Source organism: Macrobrachium rosenbergii, chromosome 28, assembly GCF_040412425.1.
Source record: "Macrobrachium rosenbergii isolate ZJJX-2024 chromosome 28, ASM4041242v1, whole genome shotgun sequence".
Taxonomy (NCBI): domain Eukaryota; kingdom Metazoa; phylum Arthropoda; class Malacostraca; order Decapoda; family Palaemonidae; genus Macrobrachium; species Macrobrachium rosenbergii.
In genome coordinates, this window is record NC_089768.1 from 15,462,501 (window position 1) to 15,478,464 (window position 15,964).

The 15,964-nt window shown below is 42.5% G+C and overlaps 1 protein-coding gene across 2 annotated transcripts in view; it reads left to right on the forward strand.

The window, feature by feature from the left end:
• Nucleotides 1–15,964, forward strand: part of LOC136854067 (zinc finger CCCH domain-containing protein 13-like) — a 177,850-nt gene that overhangs the window by 87,719 nt on the left and 74,167 nt on the right. For both annotated transcript variants that reach the window (XM_067130186.1, XM_067130185.1), the window contains exon 2: nucleotides 929–1,024. Coding sequence is in view for 1 of the 2 variants with exons in the window: in XM_067130185.1 (XP_066986286.1) it covers nucleotides 929–1,024 (96 nt within the window). In the remaining variant the exon portion in view is untranslated. The remainder of the gene's footprint in view (nucleotides 1–928; nucleotides 1,025–15,964) is intronic.

Sequence of the window (15,964 nt, forward strand, 5' to 3'; positions counted from 1 at the left end):
TATGGCTCCCTGGTGGTTACGTACGGTATCCCACACCCTCTACCAGAACTTGAACATGGCGACTTTGTTTACCGTTTACTTTTCTTCGCCTCAACTGAAAGCTTCGAATAGTGTCCAGTCGAGCTAGACTTTGGCAGTTGACATTTTTCTATATTATTTTACTTGCTTTACAAGAGTTTAAGGTAATATTTTGCCAGTTGGCTGTAGCTAAACCGTAATTTACATTTGAACACCAGCTTAGAATTACCATAATGTTTTACATCTTGTGTAGCATCAGATGTATGACCTGATATTGTCAGGACTTCTTACACACAATGCAGCCATTTCAATTTGACAGCAAAGTCTGAGTTACAGGTAGATATTGAGGGAGCTTGAAATTTGTAGTTGTTTTGGACATTTCAAACTTTTTTTAATATGTCCTATTTTTTAAAGCTATTTTCCTCCTCAAAACATTTTTGCTGTTAACCTTTGAGTCAAGTTATATATGTGTTTAGTATTGATTGTGTTGTTTGACCTCTTCAAATTTAAAGCTTTGCGAAGTCATCCCATTCTTAAATCATGCAAATTCAAAGTCAGCTTTTTATATCATAGGTGATGCTTTATCTATAATCCTGAAATAGTTTATGTTACCGGACATTCCTTTATGTTACATAAGTGTTAATATATTCTGTAATGAGAACATGTTAACCGAAGTAGCTTCTCAGCCCTAGAGATTTAATTAATGAACTTCTGTTCATATTTGTTAAAAATGTCTCTGACTCTATAGAAACAGAATTTTTTTCAGTATAAGTTTAGTTTTTTATTGCAGTTCTTGTACTGTGAAATGGAGATTGCAAAAGAGGTAAATCTGAAAATACTTTGTATGGAAATTTTTAATGATTTTACAAATCAAGGGAATTAAAATACAGAAATGTTTTACTGATTTCAGATCCCGGTCAGGTAGTCCCCCATCATGATGCTGCTGTTGTCACAAACATTAAGACCACCAACACCACTTCTGAAGAACCACCACAGCCACCTGAGGGTAAGAAGGCCTCCATTGGTTCAAATTAGGTTCATGTTTAAGTACTGTACATGTAACTCATGCATGTGTTCTTTTAATTGACAGTTATTTTGAGAACCAGTCATTCACAGTTTTAGTTTACAATTATTTTGAGAACCAATTGTTTTCAATCTAGAGTGAAACTGCTGGGGTGCATCCCATCCCTATCACATTCTTTCTTTCTTTTCATTGGTCTCCAGGTCCAAATTCCTTTCTCAGTGGTTGTCAGACACTTCCTTTCATCGTCTCCCTTTTCATCTGTATATTTGTCTTCTGTTAATGATATTCCTTTCATCGTCTCCCTTTTCATCAGTATATTTGTCTTCTCTTAATGATATTGGAATGTTTTCTCTTTATCTGTCAAGTATTTTAAGTTTATGATGTACTGTGATGGTAAATTTCATGCACACTTTGGCAAAAGCAGCATGTACATGTTTATGAAAATATGAGTTTTGCTTTATTGGAGCATTTCACAATCAGCCCCATGTATTAACGAGGGTTAGGTTCCCAGACTTTGCACTAATGCATGTCACCATTCAAGAGTTACTATAACCTTTTGAAGGCTAGGCAATCAGAATCAGTGTGTACATTTGCTGATGCCAAGAGAGTTCATAAGCAGGTAGTCATTGAAAATACTTAATATTCCTGCAAGGATACTATAATTTTTCTTTTACATGGATGTACCTTCAGCAACAATTGGTTTGATTGTTTAAGCTTGATAACAAAGTAGTTAACTATCAGTAAGTAAGTGAAGGGTATTGGCACCACCCACTTATGTGACTATTAACTCCACTTTGCTCTTACGGGAATACAAACTACAGTTGACCCCTGGTATTCGCGTGGGTTAAGGACCACAACCACCTGCGATAAGCTGAAATCTGCGATAAGTTGAAACCCCCCTCTAAAAATGCTTATAGCTGCCTATTTTAATAGTTCAGACACCAAATATTCCTTAAACTATCATCCTGAAACATTTTAATATCATTTCAGAGTCATCGTACAACATTACTGTACTATTTTATTTTAAAATATATGGCTTACAGCTACACGGGAAAACTCCTACATCTGTTACTGTACTCTTACCAAGGCGAAAATTAATCAAATTATCCCTGTATTCAGGCACATCTATTTTCTTTCATACAGTAGTATTCAAACCTTACCTTTTTCTAGTAACATAGATGGGGTGACATTGGTATATTCTCAAGTACAGTACAGCATAGGGAACAGTTAAGTACTGTACCTAAATACTGTTTTTAAATATGCATTAAATAAATATGAAATAATGAGGAGTTTAAGGTTATGTAAATCATAAGGGTACTCACTAGTGATGAATGTTGATTGAAGATGATGACGAATTAGCTGTGCAGTCTGATGAATGGCGATGAAGATGTGACTGCACAGCAAAGCAGAGGAGTTACATCTCTGGGGGCACCTCTTCCCCTTCTTCAGGCACATTTTCAGGCACTTTTTCAGGGGTTTTGGGAGGCTTTGGAGGGTCCTTTTTCATGGGCTCATGAAACATGGTGATAGGCACCTGCTGTTGTTGCTGCTTCATGCTGGCGAGGGCGTTATTATAGGGCCTGTGCACACATCCAGGGCATTTGTGAACTTTATGGAGCTTTCCGTATTAGGATCCCATGCCGAAGCCGACTCCTGCAGCTCCTTGGCCATCCTCGTAAGTCATCGGGACAGACGTTCCAAAGACTGGCCCTCATCCTCCTCCTCGTCCCCAAGAACTTGGTGTGTCTTCTTCCTTGCTGGCAGACTTTGTTAGCTCTTCCAAATCCTGGTCCATCAGGGGTCAGAGTGGGTATCAGTAAGGATGCCAACTTCATCCTCAGTGATGTCATCAAAGCCTCCTCCACCAAGCATCCTTGCCAATTGGACTGCATTATCAGTGGCTGGATGTTGAATTTCTTCAGGAGAGAAGCCTTATAATTGTGAACACTTCTGGCCACAACTTCCTGTATGCATTAAGGGTTTTTTCTTCATATCTTTCAACGATGGTCAGATGTGGCGATTATGAATTTACACCAACACTTGTTCAGCGTAAATTCACTGTCAGTGTCCATTTCCTTCATGTGGTGTAGAGTGCCTTGAAGGCATGGATCACGCCCTGGTCCATAGGCTGGAGGAGAAGGGTGGTGTTGGCAGGGAGGAACTCAAGCTGGACTCCCTCGTAATAAAGATCCAGAGGGTGGCCACCAGCATTATCCTTAATCAACAACAACTTGAACTCGATGGACAAGTCGTTGAGGTAATCCTTAACTTGAGGGATGAAGCTCAGGATGAACTAGTTAGATGTAAGGACTTTGGTGATCCAGGCCTTGGGGTTGTGCATCCAATACACAGGCAACAAGTGCTTGTTCTTATTCTTGAGGGCCCTGGAGTGTGCAGCCTTGTAAATGAGGCCTGGTTTCAGCATGAAGCCAGCAGCATTGCCACACATGATGAGGGTAACCCCATCCTTCTGGGCCTTGAACCCGGGGGCTCTGGCTTCGTCCTTCATGGGGTATGTCCGTGAAGGCATCATCTTCCAGAACAAACCAGTCTCGTCCATATTGAACACTTGATCTGAATGTAGCCCTTGTCCCTGATGATTTTCTTGAAAGTCTCAGGGATATTTCGCAGCCGCTTCCATGTCTGCTGATGCTGCTTCCCCGTGCAGAAACACACTATAGTTGGAACCGCTTCTGAAAATGGTGGAACTACCCCTTGCTGGCTCGAAAACCTTGAGGAGCTGACGGTGATCCTGCTTCTTCCTCTTCCTCCTCCTCTTCTTCTTCGGCAGGTTCTTTGAAGCCTAAGAAGTCTCTTTCTTGTATGTTGCCGCCTTCCGTAACAGTCAGAAACTGCTGGTAGAGTTGTTGAGGGGTATGTTCTTCTTACGTCAGTCTGTGATCCAAAACGCTTAGGCCAACTCCATCCCTCTTTGCCAGAAGCCTTAGAAGGAGTAGGGCATTTAGGAGGCATCTTAGAGCACGATTCAAAAAGATACACACACATTAACATTGCGAACAAAGACGCAAAAAGTACACAGATACACAGTGAAACACTCGAACAGTGGAAGGATATGCTCTGAAATGGCAGAGATGGGGGCTCTGCAGTATGTACGTACATCTCCACAAGAGAAAATCTTAGGGGTACAAAACCAGTCATTGCCAAGGGTACAGCCAATTAGCGCCAAGGAATATGAATGGCACTTCTGGATTGACTGCTTGAAAAAATGCCAGCCAATAGTGTGTCAAGTAGCATTGCGCCTATGTATTTCAGCTTCCCAAGATGCATTTTCCTTTCGCGAGCTTTGTGTTTGGAATTTCCAGGGGTGAACATTTTTTAAGGAAAAAATACATTTTATTGATATTTTGCTGGGTTTACATTAACATTAATTTTAACATACAACTTACCTGTTAGTTACATATAGCTTTAGTCTTGACGTCACGGCAAAAATTTCAAAACGCATGGCAGCGCAGTCCGAATATCGGGTGATCGCCCTTACCTGCCCTCTGTCGGGTACTAGGAACTATTCCAACATGCTTCAGAATAATTTTGCCACGTCACGCGGCGACATTGTTGTCGGTACTCGAGCGAAATTTCATTGTATCTGCCTACATCGAGCTGTTTTCACTTGGTGAAGTACTCTTTGTTGGTTTGCGGCTTTGCCAGTTATTTTTGTCACCTATTTAGTCAGGTTTTCTGATAATTATGTCAGATTCTGGGTCTTATACCTTTAGGGTTTGCAGCAAAGGCTAAGACGAGGTTGGTCAAGGCTAGTCTTGATCCTCATTCAATTTGTGTGGCTTGTAGAGGTCAGGAATGTTCATATGAGAGGAAGTGTGATGAATGTGTCAGTATGACTGAAAAAGATTGGAAGGCTCTATCTAAGTATGTAAAGAAGCTTGAGAAAGATAGAGCCAGGAAAGCTTTAGCTAAGTTCTTCTTCTCTCTCTCAGAAACCGGAATCTCCCTTAGCTATGCAGGAAACTTCTATTAATATCCCCGTGGCTACTAATATTCCTATTCCTGACTCTGATATCCCTGAACCCGTTACGTGTCTGAGTATCAAGTCCAGATGGACGCCAGATTTAACCTTATTGTGGGCGCCATGGAGGATATTGGCGTTAATGTGAAATCCCTTCATGAGCGTATGGATTCTTTCCAAAATATTGTGAATAATTTAAGTGCAGTGCAAAGTGTTAGTGTGGTGGAGGAGGTGGTTGCTCGGCCTACTCGTTCTCCTAGACCTAAGCCTCTGTCAAGCTCCCCTGCTCCTGGGAGAAGACATGCTGAAAGTCCAAGGGAGGCGAGTGGGGTCTGCTCACGAGCAGCGCCCCCTCGAACAGTCCTGTTGTTTCCCAGGCTGTTTCAGAGCGCCCGTTGGAAAGGCGACTCAAGGAAGTGTCTTTCTTCAAGCTCCAGTGATTCAGCCTCAGAGGCTGGAGATTTCACGAGTCTAGACCATTGAAGAGGTCCAGGAATCTTTCGCCTTCAGCGGTTCAGAAGAAGAAGCCATTTCGCTTATCACAGCCTTCCTGTAGTTTTTGGGAGAGTCCGGAGAGATTTTCGTCGTCAGAAGAGTCTTCTCCCAGGCGCAAGGCTCATGTGCGCAAGAGGTATAAGACTTCCCATTCGGTGTTGCCCAGCGTTCCCGGTGTTTCTCCTTTGGTTTCACGTAAGCCTATTGTGGCTTCTGCGCCTCTTCCTCATCACGATCCTGGCTCTACTGATCATCGTTCCCCAGTTGGATCCTCGTCTACTCATGACTTTCTTCGAGCGTGCACAAGAAAATTGGAAGCATTCTTGGCGGGCTCGGAAGGCCTGGTTCTTCTCCAGCTAAGCCTTCTGAAGTGTATTTGATGCCTCCTCCTTCGTCTCGAGCTCTCGGGCGCCCAGTACGAAAGCTCCTCCTCGATCTGTGTCTCTTGATCCTCCTTTGGTTCAAGATCAGGCTCATCGCCTAGTCAGGCTCAGGCGCTCCCTCAAGATTTAGCGCTCTCTCAGGCTCAAGCGCCTCAGGTAGCGCCAGGTGAGGCGCCATCCCAGGCTCCTTTTGTGGCGCCAGTTCAGGCTCCTCTTGTGGCGCCAGTTCAGGCTCCTCTTGTGGCGCCAGTTCAGGCTCCTCTTGTGGCGCCAGTTCAGGCTCCTCTTGTGGCGCCTACTCAGGCTCAGGCTCCTCCTCAAGCTCTTATTCAGGCTCCTACTCCTCCTTCACAAGATGTGTATGTGCAAGCGGAAGGTTTTTCTCCTATTTCGTCTGAGGAAGAAGTTGTGGAAGAGTTTCCTGTAGACGAACCAGACTCCTCTCGCTGGATTATAAGAAGCTTCTTCGCTTCTTTATTGATAATTTTCCTGAGGATTTTACACCTGCGGCTCGGCTTCCTCTCTCTCAGTACGCAAGAGACTCAAGCCTCCTACCTCTTCCTTTATGAAGTTAGTGCTTTCTATTTCAGCCAAAAAGGCATTAAAGAAAATGAACTCCTGGTTGGAAGACAAACGTGATCAGGGGAAACCACTTTCTGCTTCCCTCCTTCCAAGCTTTCTACTAAGACGAAGGCTTGCTACGACACTGGGGAAGTTTTCTCTCTGGGAGCTTCTGCCTCCTCTCAGGAGACTTCTCCAGTCTCGTTGACTCTACTCGTCGTTCTGCGATGAACTCGGCTCGGATTTTCTTCTCTCCTTCAGAGTTGGACCACCTTTTGAAGAACGTTTTCAGAGTTTTGGAAGTCATCAGTTTTATGGACTGGACTATTGGCGCTTTGGGTAGGAAGGTAAAGTCTTTTGGTCTTTCGAGCGCATTTCGATGATTTCTCTTCTGTTATGTCCTGCTTAGATAAAGGGATTCGTGACGGTGCGTCTGAGTTAGCCTCCATCTTCACGTTAGGAGTTCTTAAGAAGCGACAACTTTGGTGCTCTTTTGTCGCTCGTGGAGTTTCTAGGACTCAAAGATCGGCTCTTCTTTTCGCACCTCTGGATAAGAAGTACCTTTTCCCTCAAGAACTTGTGGCCGAAGTGTCGAAATCCCTTACTCAGAAGTCCACACAGGACCTTTTGGCGCAATCCACTCGGAAACCAAAAGCTCCTCAACCTTCTCTGCCAGCGCAAACTCGTCCTCTAGTTAATCAAGATAGGCCCTTTCGTGGCAGGCCCCTCACCCGTACAGTATCTCGTTTCCGGGGCAAAGCAAGATTTGTCTCCAAGACTATCAAACCCTCAAGTAAAAAGTGATCTGCATGTCCTCCATGCACTAGTCGGAGCCAGACTTCAGCAGTTCTGGCAAATTTGGGAGGAGATCGGAGCGGACCAGTGGACCACGTCCGTGCTAAAGGAAGGATATTCTATCCCCTTCCTCAAGAGGCCCCCTCTTGCAACAGAACCTTTAGCTTTGACAGCATATTCCAGCAACTTAGAAAAATGCTCGGTTCTGAGTGCGGAAGTAGACTCCATGCTTTTAAAAGGAGCGATAGAGATCGTGGAAGAAGTCAACTCTCCAGGCTTTTACAACCGCCTTTTTCTTGTTCCAAAGGCCTCAGGCGGCTGGAGACCAGTCCTGGACGTGAGTTCTCTCAACCTTTTCGTGGAGAAAACCAGTTTCTCGATGGAGACGACGCAATCCGTCCTCAATTCTCTTCGTCCGGGGGATTGGATGGTCTCAATAGATCTGCAGGACGCTTACTTTCACATTCGATCCATCCCGTCCAGGAAGTTTCTTCGCTTCGTTTTCCAGGAGAAGACTTATCAGTTCAGGACTCTGTGCTTCGGTCTGTCCACAGCCCCCTCAAGTATTCACAAGAGTTATGTCCACTGTTGCCAAAGCTCTTCATCTCAGAGGAATAAAGATCTCTCTCTATCTCGACGATTGGCTCCTTCGTTCCCAGTCTCAGCCTCAGTGCTTGGAGGATTTGCAAGTAACTCTCGACTTGACACAGAAGCTAGGACTTCTAATCAATTGGAAGAAGTCTCACCTATCTCCCTCACAATCCAGGATCTATTTAGGAATGAGACTGGAAACAGTTCCTTTTCTGGCTTTTCCGTCAGATCAAAGAATCTCGGACTGTCTCAAAAAAGTCCAGAACTTTCTGGATATGGATACCTGTTCCGCAAAGGCTTGGATGAGCCTCCTGGGAACTCTGGCGTCAATAGAAAAGTTTGTCTCCCTGGGGAGACTTCACATGAGGCCCCTTCAATTCTACCTCAGGGAGCAATGGAACAGGAAAACGCTTCCAGACTCCTTCTCCTTTCCAATCTCGGACCTTATCAAGGAAGATCTAAGGTGGTGGTTAGATCAAGAAAATTAGAGAAAGGTCTCTCTCTATTTCCGTCGAACCCAACCACGAACTGTTTGCAGACTCGTCAGAAGTAGGATGGGGAGCGACGTTGGGTGTAAAAGAAATTTCAGGTTTGTGGAATGCGACAGAAAAAGAATGGCACATCAACAAGAAGGAGTTGAAAGCAATCCACCTGAGTCTCGTGACACTTCCTACCATTCGTACAGGGACAAACAGTTCTGGTTCATTCAGACAGCACCACAGCGTTGTCTTACATAAAAACAGGGGCACTCATTCTTACTCCTCAGCGAGGTAGCAAGAGACCTCCTTTTTGTGGGCAGAGAAGCACAAGATTCTGCTCCTAACAAGATTCATTCAGGAGCCCTCAACGTGAGAGCGGACTCCTTGAGCAGGAAGCACCAGGTTCTGTCCACAGAGTGGATTTTGCACGAAGAAGTGTGCAAGTCGCTGTGGAGACTTTGGGGTCAACCTCTGGTAGACCTGTTCGCGACGAACAAATCGAACAGGCTCCCAATCTTCTGCTCTCCTGTCCCGGACCAAGCAGCCTTCCAGACGGACGCAATGCTACTGAATTGGTCGGGTCTGGACCTTTACGCCTTCCCGCCGTTCAAGATGTTAGGTGCGGTGTTGAGGAAATTTCAGCACCACTCCAACACCAGGATGACTTTGATAGCCCCCTTCTGGCCTTCCAGGGATTGGTTCCCAGTTCTCATGGATCTCTTGATCGACTTCCCGAGGAGCCTTCCAAACAGAGTAGATTTACTCAGACAGCCCCACTTCAGGAGATTTCACGAAAACCTGTCAAGTCTGCGGCTAACTGCGTTCAGACTATCGAACGCCTACTCAGAAGCAAAGGATTTTTCAAGAAAGCGGCTCAATCCATCGCTAGAGCCAGAAGACCATCTTCGATCAAGGTCTATGAGTCCAAGTGGAATATGTTTCGTTCATGGTGCAAAGATCATGACATTTCCTCTTCCAGAACCTCGGTGACGCAGATTGCGGATTTTCTTTTGTTCCTCAGGAATAAGAACCTTTCTGTATCCACAATTAAAGGTTATCGTAGCATGCTGGCTACTGTTTTTCGTCACAGAGGTTTGGATATCTCTAATAACCAAGATATAACGGACCTTATTAAATCCTTCGGTACCTCTAAGAGGTCAGATGCTAAAGTTGTTTCGTGGAATCTTGATGTAGTCCTGAAGTGGCTTATGTCTGAGAAATTTGAACCTATGGATTCTGCTTCTTTAAGAGATCTTACGAGGAAAACCCTCTTTTTAGTTTTGTTAGCTACAGCTAAGAGAATCAGTGAGATCCACGCCTTGGATAAGAGAGTAGGATTCTCTGCTTCAAAAGCAATTTGTTCTTTCAAACTGTTTTTATGGCCAAGAACGAGACCCCTTCGCACTCCGTGGCCTCGCTCTTTTTTGAGATTCCGAGTCTGTCGGAATTGGTAGGTAAGGAGCAGGAGAGGTTCCTCTGCCCAGTCAGAGCCTTGAAATATTATTTGCGAAGGACTAAAGATATTAGGGTCCTTCAGATTCCTTATGGTGTTCGGTCAGGAACCCTCTTAGACCGATGTCCAAGAATGCCATGTCCTTTTTTATTAGAGATCTGATTTCTGAAGCTCACTCCAATATTTCAGAGAATGATTTGAAAATGTGTAAAGTGAAGGCTCACAGTGAGGGCTATCTCTACTTCTCTCGCTTATAAAAGGAACCTCTCCTTCAAGATATTGTGCAAGCAACCTACTGGAGATGTAAGTCTGTATTTGCTTTGCATTATCTCTCTAAAGTACAGACAGTGTTTGATGAGTGCAGCACGTTAGGGCCCTTTGTTGTATCTGGCACGGTAATGGGTAAAGGGGTAAAGGAGGATTAACCTACCTTTACTTACTTGTTTTTTGGAGTGTGAAGGTTTTTACGGTTGTCTGTGAGGGTAAGTGTTGGATAGTTTTACCCCACAGTTGGTTTTGGTTTTTATGGTTATGCTTTTTCTTTGGTGTTGGGTGACCCTTTTGTAATTCATGATGTTTGTGCTGCGCCTGAGCAGGGCATACTTGTGGTATTGTCACGGCCATGTCCTAGGTGACTGATACCCAGCTTAAGCAATCTGCGACCAGGTCATTATACCCCTGGTTGCTCTAAGGATAGCAGGTTACTGAGGCAGTAACTGTGGAATCAGCTACCTTAGCAGGTGAGGAACTAAGAAATTTTCTACATTAATAACCTTAATGTTTCCAACAACTCTTTTTAGCTGTCATTGCCCCACCTCCTAAAGGTGTCAATCAGCTATATGTAACTAACAGGTAAGTTGTATGTGTTAAAATGAAATTTTTATTCTAAAATAATGTTTAACACATACTTACCTGTTAGTTACATATATACAAAAGCCACCCTCCTCCCCACGGGGACAGGTAGGCAAATTATTCTGAAGCATGTTGGAATAGTTCCTAGTACCCGACAGAGGGCAGGTAAGGGCGATCACCCGATATTCGGACTGGCGCTGCCATGCGTTTGAAATTTTGCCGTGACGTCAAGACTAAAGCTATATGTAACTAACAGGTAAGTATGTGTTAAACATTATTTTAGAATAAAAATTTCATATTTGAAAATTAGTAAGTCATTTTTTTATAAAAATGTATTTAGACATGAAAATACAGTAAAATAAAAATAGAACGATGGGACAGGTTCCACAGACGTAAACAAACCTAACATTTCATTCAGAGGTAGTCCCATCATTCTACACACTACCCACGTATTTTAGATATACTCTTCTATCATCCTAAAACACTTTACAGTAATATCATTTCAAAATCATCATACAGCACAGCAAAATATCAGTAAAATGTACTGTATAGGCAGCACACTCTGCTCAAAATATCAGCGTTGTTATGTGTAGTACCCCATACTGTATATGATGCGCAAATGACCCAGCATCGCTGCCCAGCTTCCCAGTTCACTGTGTATGCTTCTACTGTTCGTATGTTCTGTATCGGCGCGTATCAGTGTTCTGTACAGGTAGCGCTTGATTTACAATAATTCGCCTTGTGAAACAGTAGTTCAATTTTGTAATGGGGTTAGTAATTAATGCTGATACAACAGTATTTTGAAAATATTTTTTAATTTCTCGGGCGATGGGCAGAGGCAGCAGCTTACAATCAGGCAGCAAGAGAGACCAAATTACAATAGACTAATTTCTTTTCCTCCATCTCTTTATCCCATCTCCTAGTTAAGTAAGTTAAAAAGGTAAAAGAGAATGATAAAAGTATTGTTAGTAACGTTATACTTGTTACATAAATGTGTACAGCCATAAACAACTGAATAATAAGCAGCTGTTTTGCTATGAACAACCTTATCAGATAACAACAGCTCTTTTGCTTGCATTTCATCCATCATATGATAGTAAACAATTACCGTAGTTATGTTACAAATGACCCTAAGTAGATAGGACTGATATATTTTTACATTACAGTACAGTATACCGTTATTTGCTATGGAGAAAAGATTGACAAGGAAATAATATATTCTGCTGCTAAATTGGAGCTACAGTTGTAGCTGAAGCTGAGAAAACAATGTTCAATCTGCTAATGACTATAAATTGTGCATTGGCAACGTGGATGAAATTCCCATAAACTTGATATGCCATCAAACTTGACCGTAAATAAAATTGGAGATAAAAGTACTTTAATCAAAACTGCTGGGCTTGAAGAACTCATTTTACTGTTGTTTTCACACCGATAAAAGATAAATACATAAAGCTTGTATTATGATGAAATCAAGTGAAAGTAGCGAACAGAATCTGTTGATTTTCTTACCCCCCCCCCAAAAAAAAAATGGCCTCAACACCATCTAGTAATGAAAAAAAACTAAATTTAAATCAGATGTATTTGTCATATTTCGACTTAAAAACACTTCTTATATATAACAAAAAATAATGTTGTCCCATATAAATACAGTATCTAGAGATTCTTTTATGGCAACTAGAAGCAAAAAATTTGCTCCGAATTGACTTAAACATGGCTAAATAAACTTACCTCATAATTCCCTTCAGTTGATTTTCAAACCAAAACATCAATCGCTAAGTTTTGTATTTTATAATAGAATAATATGAGAATACATACAATATTATTGGATACAGAGAAGTAACGCATAACTTTTTAAAAGATCCATGGAAAAGATGTATATTCGTTATGTTTGTATTTTATAATATGATACTAATATGTGAACATTACATATGCTAATTTCACATCTTGTGTATTATGCAACCCCTTTAAAATTAGCTTCAAAATTAAGTCCTCAAAAATCACATGATATGCAAGTACACATGGTAAATTCTTTGAAACTCAAGTTTGGTGCTTTATCATCCCCCTCCTCTTCCAATGTTTAGTTATACGTAGCCATCGATGGCCTGACACCGTTAAAGTATGCCAACGACGAAGTAAATCTTAGGGGGTACCCCTTACAGTACATGTCTGAATCTTGTTTGTGTTATTCAGTTTCTTATGTACTGAATTATCATAAGTCAGTCTGCATTGAACTTCCAGAATTAGCTGATATTAATAATTACTATACCATATATGTACAGTATAGAGTACACTGTATAGTGTAGGCTAGGCTACCATACATGTATACTATATATATACACCATAGCATAGGCTAGGCTAATTCTTGTTTATGCTATTCAGTTTCTCTTTATACTGAATTATCATAAGTCAGTCCTCATGAACCTCGAGAATTAGCTGATAATCATTAATTACTATATCATATACAGTAAACCCCCCAGACTCGCGGGGGATGCATACCACACCCCGTTGCAAATAACTAAAATCCAGGAATACTTAAAATCCCTCTAAAAACACTTAGAACTGCCAATTTCGCTAGTTCAAACATGAGAAAAATCTCTAAAAATGCTTATACCTGAGTATTTTAATAGTTTTATCACAAAAAGTGCATTTAGTCATGAAAATATGAAAATACAATAATTAGTGAATATTTCTCAGTGCAAAATACCTCAAATAGGTGAGTCCGGAATCGTGAGAATGCAAATATGGGGCGTTTATTGTATGTATAGAGTACAGTATAGTGCAGGCTATGCTACCATATATGTGTAGATGGTACTGAATACCCTAGTGTAGGCAGGGCTAAATTCGAGGTACATCTTTTCCAACAAATGATGGGGGGTTATTGGAACATAACCCCATTGTAAGTAGGACAATACCTGTATGTCGTGTATCTTTTTGAATCGTGCCCTAAGATGCCTCCGAAATTCCCTGCTCCTTGTAAGGCTTCTGGCAAAGAGCCTAGGCACCAGATGAAGTTCATGATGCTCCCGGAGAAGGTAGGACTTCTGGAAAGGTTGAGGGAAGGGAAAAGTTACACCACAGTAGCCACCCATTATGGTGTGAATGAGAGAGTACTGTCTGGTACATCCTTGGTGGAGGTGAAGTTGGCATCCTCATTGATGCCCACTCTGACCCCCTGATAGACCAAGATTGGAAGAGCTTATGAAGCCTGCCAGCGAGGATGAAGACGCAGCAAGTTCAGGGAACTAGGACGAGGAAGAGGATGAGGGCCTCTTTGGAACATCTGTCCCGAATTATGAGGGTAACCAGGGAGCTGCAGGAGATGACTGAGGCATGGGATCCTTCTATGGAATGTTCCATAAAGTTCACAAATGGCCTTGACAAGTGCATGGTGCCCTCTTATAACCCCCTCATCAGTATGAAGAAGCAGCAACAGCAGTTGCTTATCACCATGGAGAAGGACCCTGCAAAACCTCCCAAAGCCCCTGAAGAAGTGCAATTGGTGGATGAAGTGCCTGAAGAAGGTGAAGAGGCACCCCCAGAAGAGATGCAACTCCTCTGCTTTGCTGTGCAGTCACATCTTCATCGTCATTTATCAGACAGCACAGCTAAGTCATTGTCATCATCATCTTCAATTAACATTCATCACTGGTGAGTACCCATATGATTTATGTAATCTTAACACAGTATTATTTGAAAATTAGTACTGTACTGTAAATCATTTTTGTATAAATAAAATGAAAATGAAAATACAGTAATTAGTGAATATTGCTCTACGAAAAAATCTGCGAATTAGTGAATTTTCCACAATATATTTGGAGATACGTTCCACAGAAAAATCTGCAAATGCTGAACCACGATATGGCAGGGTCGACTGTGTTGCCTTTTATATAGGAGGACCTGTCAACATGAGCTGGAAATCAGTCATTGAAAACTTGGCCACAGTGGTGAACAAATGTGCTGTGCTTTTCTGTCCTGCCAGGTGGGGTTTAGAGATCAGTTTGTGTGGATGAGGATTTGCTTATTGCCATAATATTGTGGGTTGATTGTTTTTTGTTGCCTAGCTGCTGCTTTCTGTGTTTGGTGTAGGGAGGAAGACTTTTCCTCATAAACCCAGTCCTCTTCCTTGAAAAAAGTGGTTAGTCTTCATAGGCCTCTAGCTTCCTCTTCCAATTGTGGCTAGGGAAGGGGAAGAAGAAGGGAGGGGGATGCTGTTGTAGGTAGTCTTCCTTTCCAGCTGTCACAAGTAGTAGGATCTCTATCATGCTATTAGGGAATGTGGTAGAAACAGGAGGAATACCCCGGATAGAGTCTGTCTCTCCAGGGACCATTGTTCACCCCTTAATCGAAAACCAGTGTTATTCCCAACATATCCTCTGGATTCCCGACAGCCTCTAACCTTGGCAGTAGAGGTAGAAGGGATGGTGGAGAGAGATGCACTGAAAGTCATAGTTGGCTAGTCTCTGGACTTTCATAATTTCATCCCCATGGAGAAGGCAACTGGTGGCTGGAGACCAGTTACTGACCTCTCACCTTTGAACATGTTTGTTCCACAGAATCTGTTCAAGATGGCAACGGCATAGTCTGTGTTGGATTCCATCAGGGAGGGTGATTTCATGCTTTTTGTGGATTTGAAGGACATGCACGACCAAGTAACTGTTAATCAGGACTTTCAAAGTTCCCCCACTTTGTCTGTAACATTGCTGTGTACCAGTTCAAAGCTTTGTGCTTTGGGCTGGTGACAGCCCTGCAGGTCTTTCCTCAGATATTCACCTGGGTATCAGGCCAGGCTCATTTGCAGAGTTTACACTTTCTACATTACCTGGGTGATTTGTTAGTTTTAGCATCCTCCGAGATGTAGTTGCTCTGGAACAGAGCTCTCCTTATTGTATTCAGACTGAAGGGTATGAATATCTATTTTTCATCCTCCTCAGGCACTCTGGGGTCTCTTAGGGAAGCCTCAGACCAGTAGCTCATGCCCAATATTGATTTTATGCTATTTTCATCTTTGGCAAAGCTAATTGGGATGTTACATAGTCTGTCCCATCTAGCCCAGCACTTGGAGGTTTGGGGATCTCTCCCATTTTCTCATTCATTCTTGAGTTTAGTGAAACTCTGAACCCATTGGTCTCTGATGAGAGATATGCTTTTATGTGAGGTATGAGCCATAAGATAATGTCTCGGAAGTACTTGTCCTCTTCAGCTAGAGTGTTCACTTGCATAAGAAGGTGTCTAAGACCACCATTTCTTTCTGGCTTTGTGAGATATTCAAACAGGCTTATGACTCCTGAAGTGAAAAGAACAGAGGGATCTTATGAAATCAAGCACAAGACT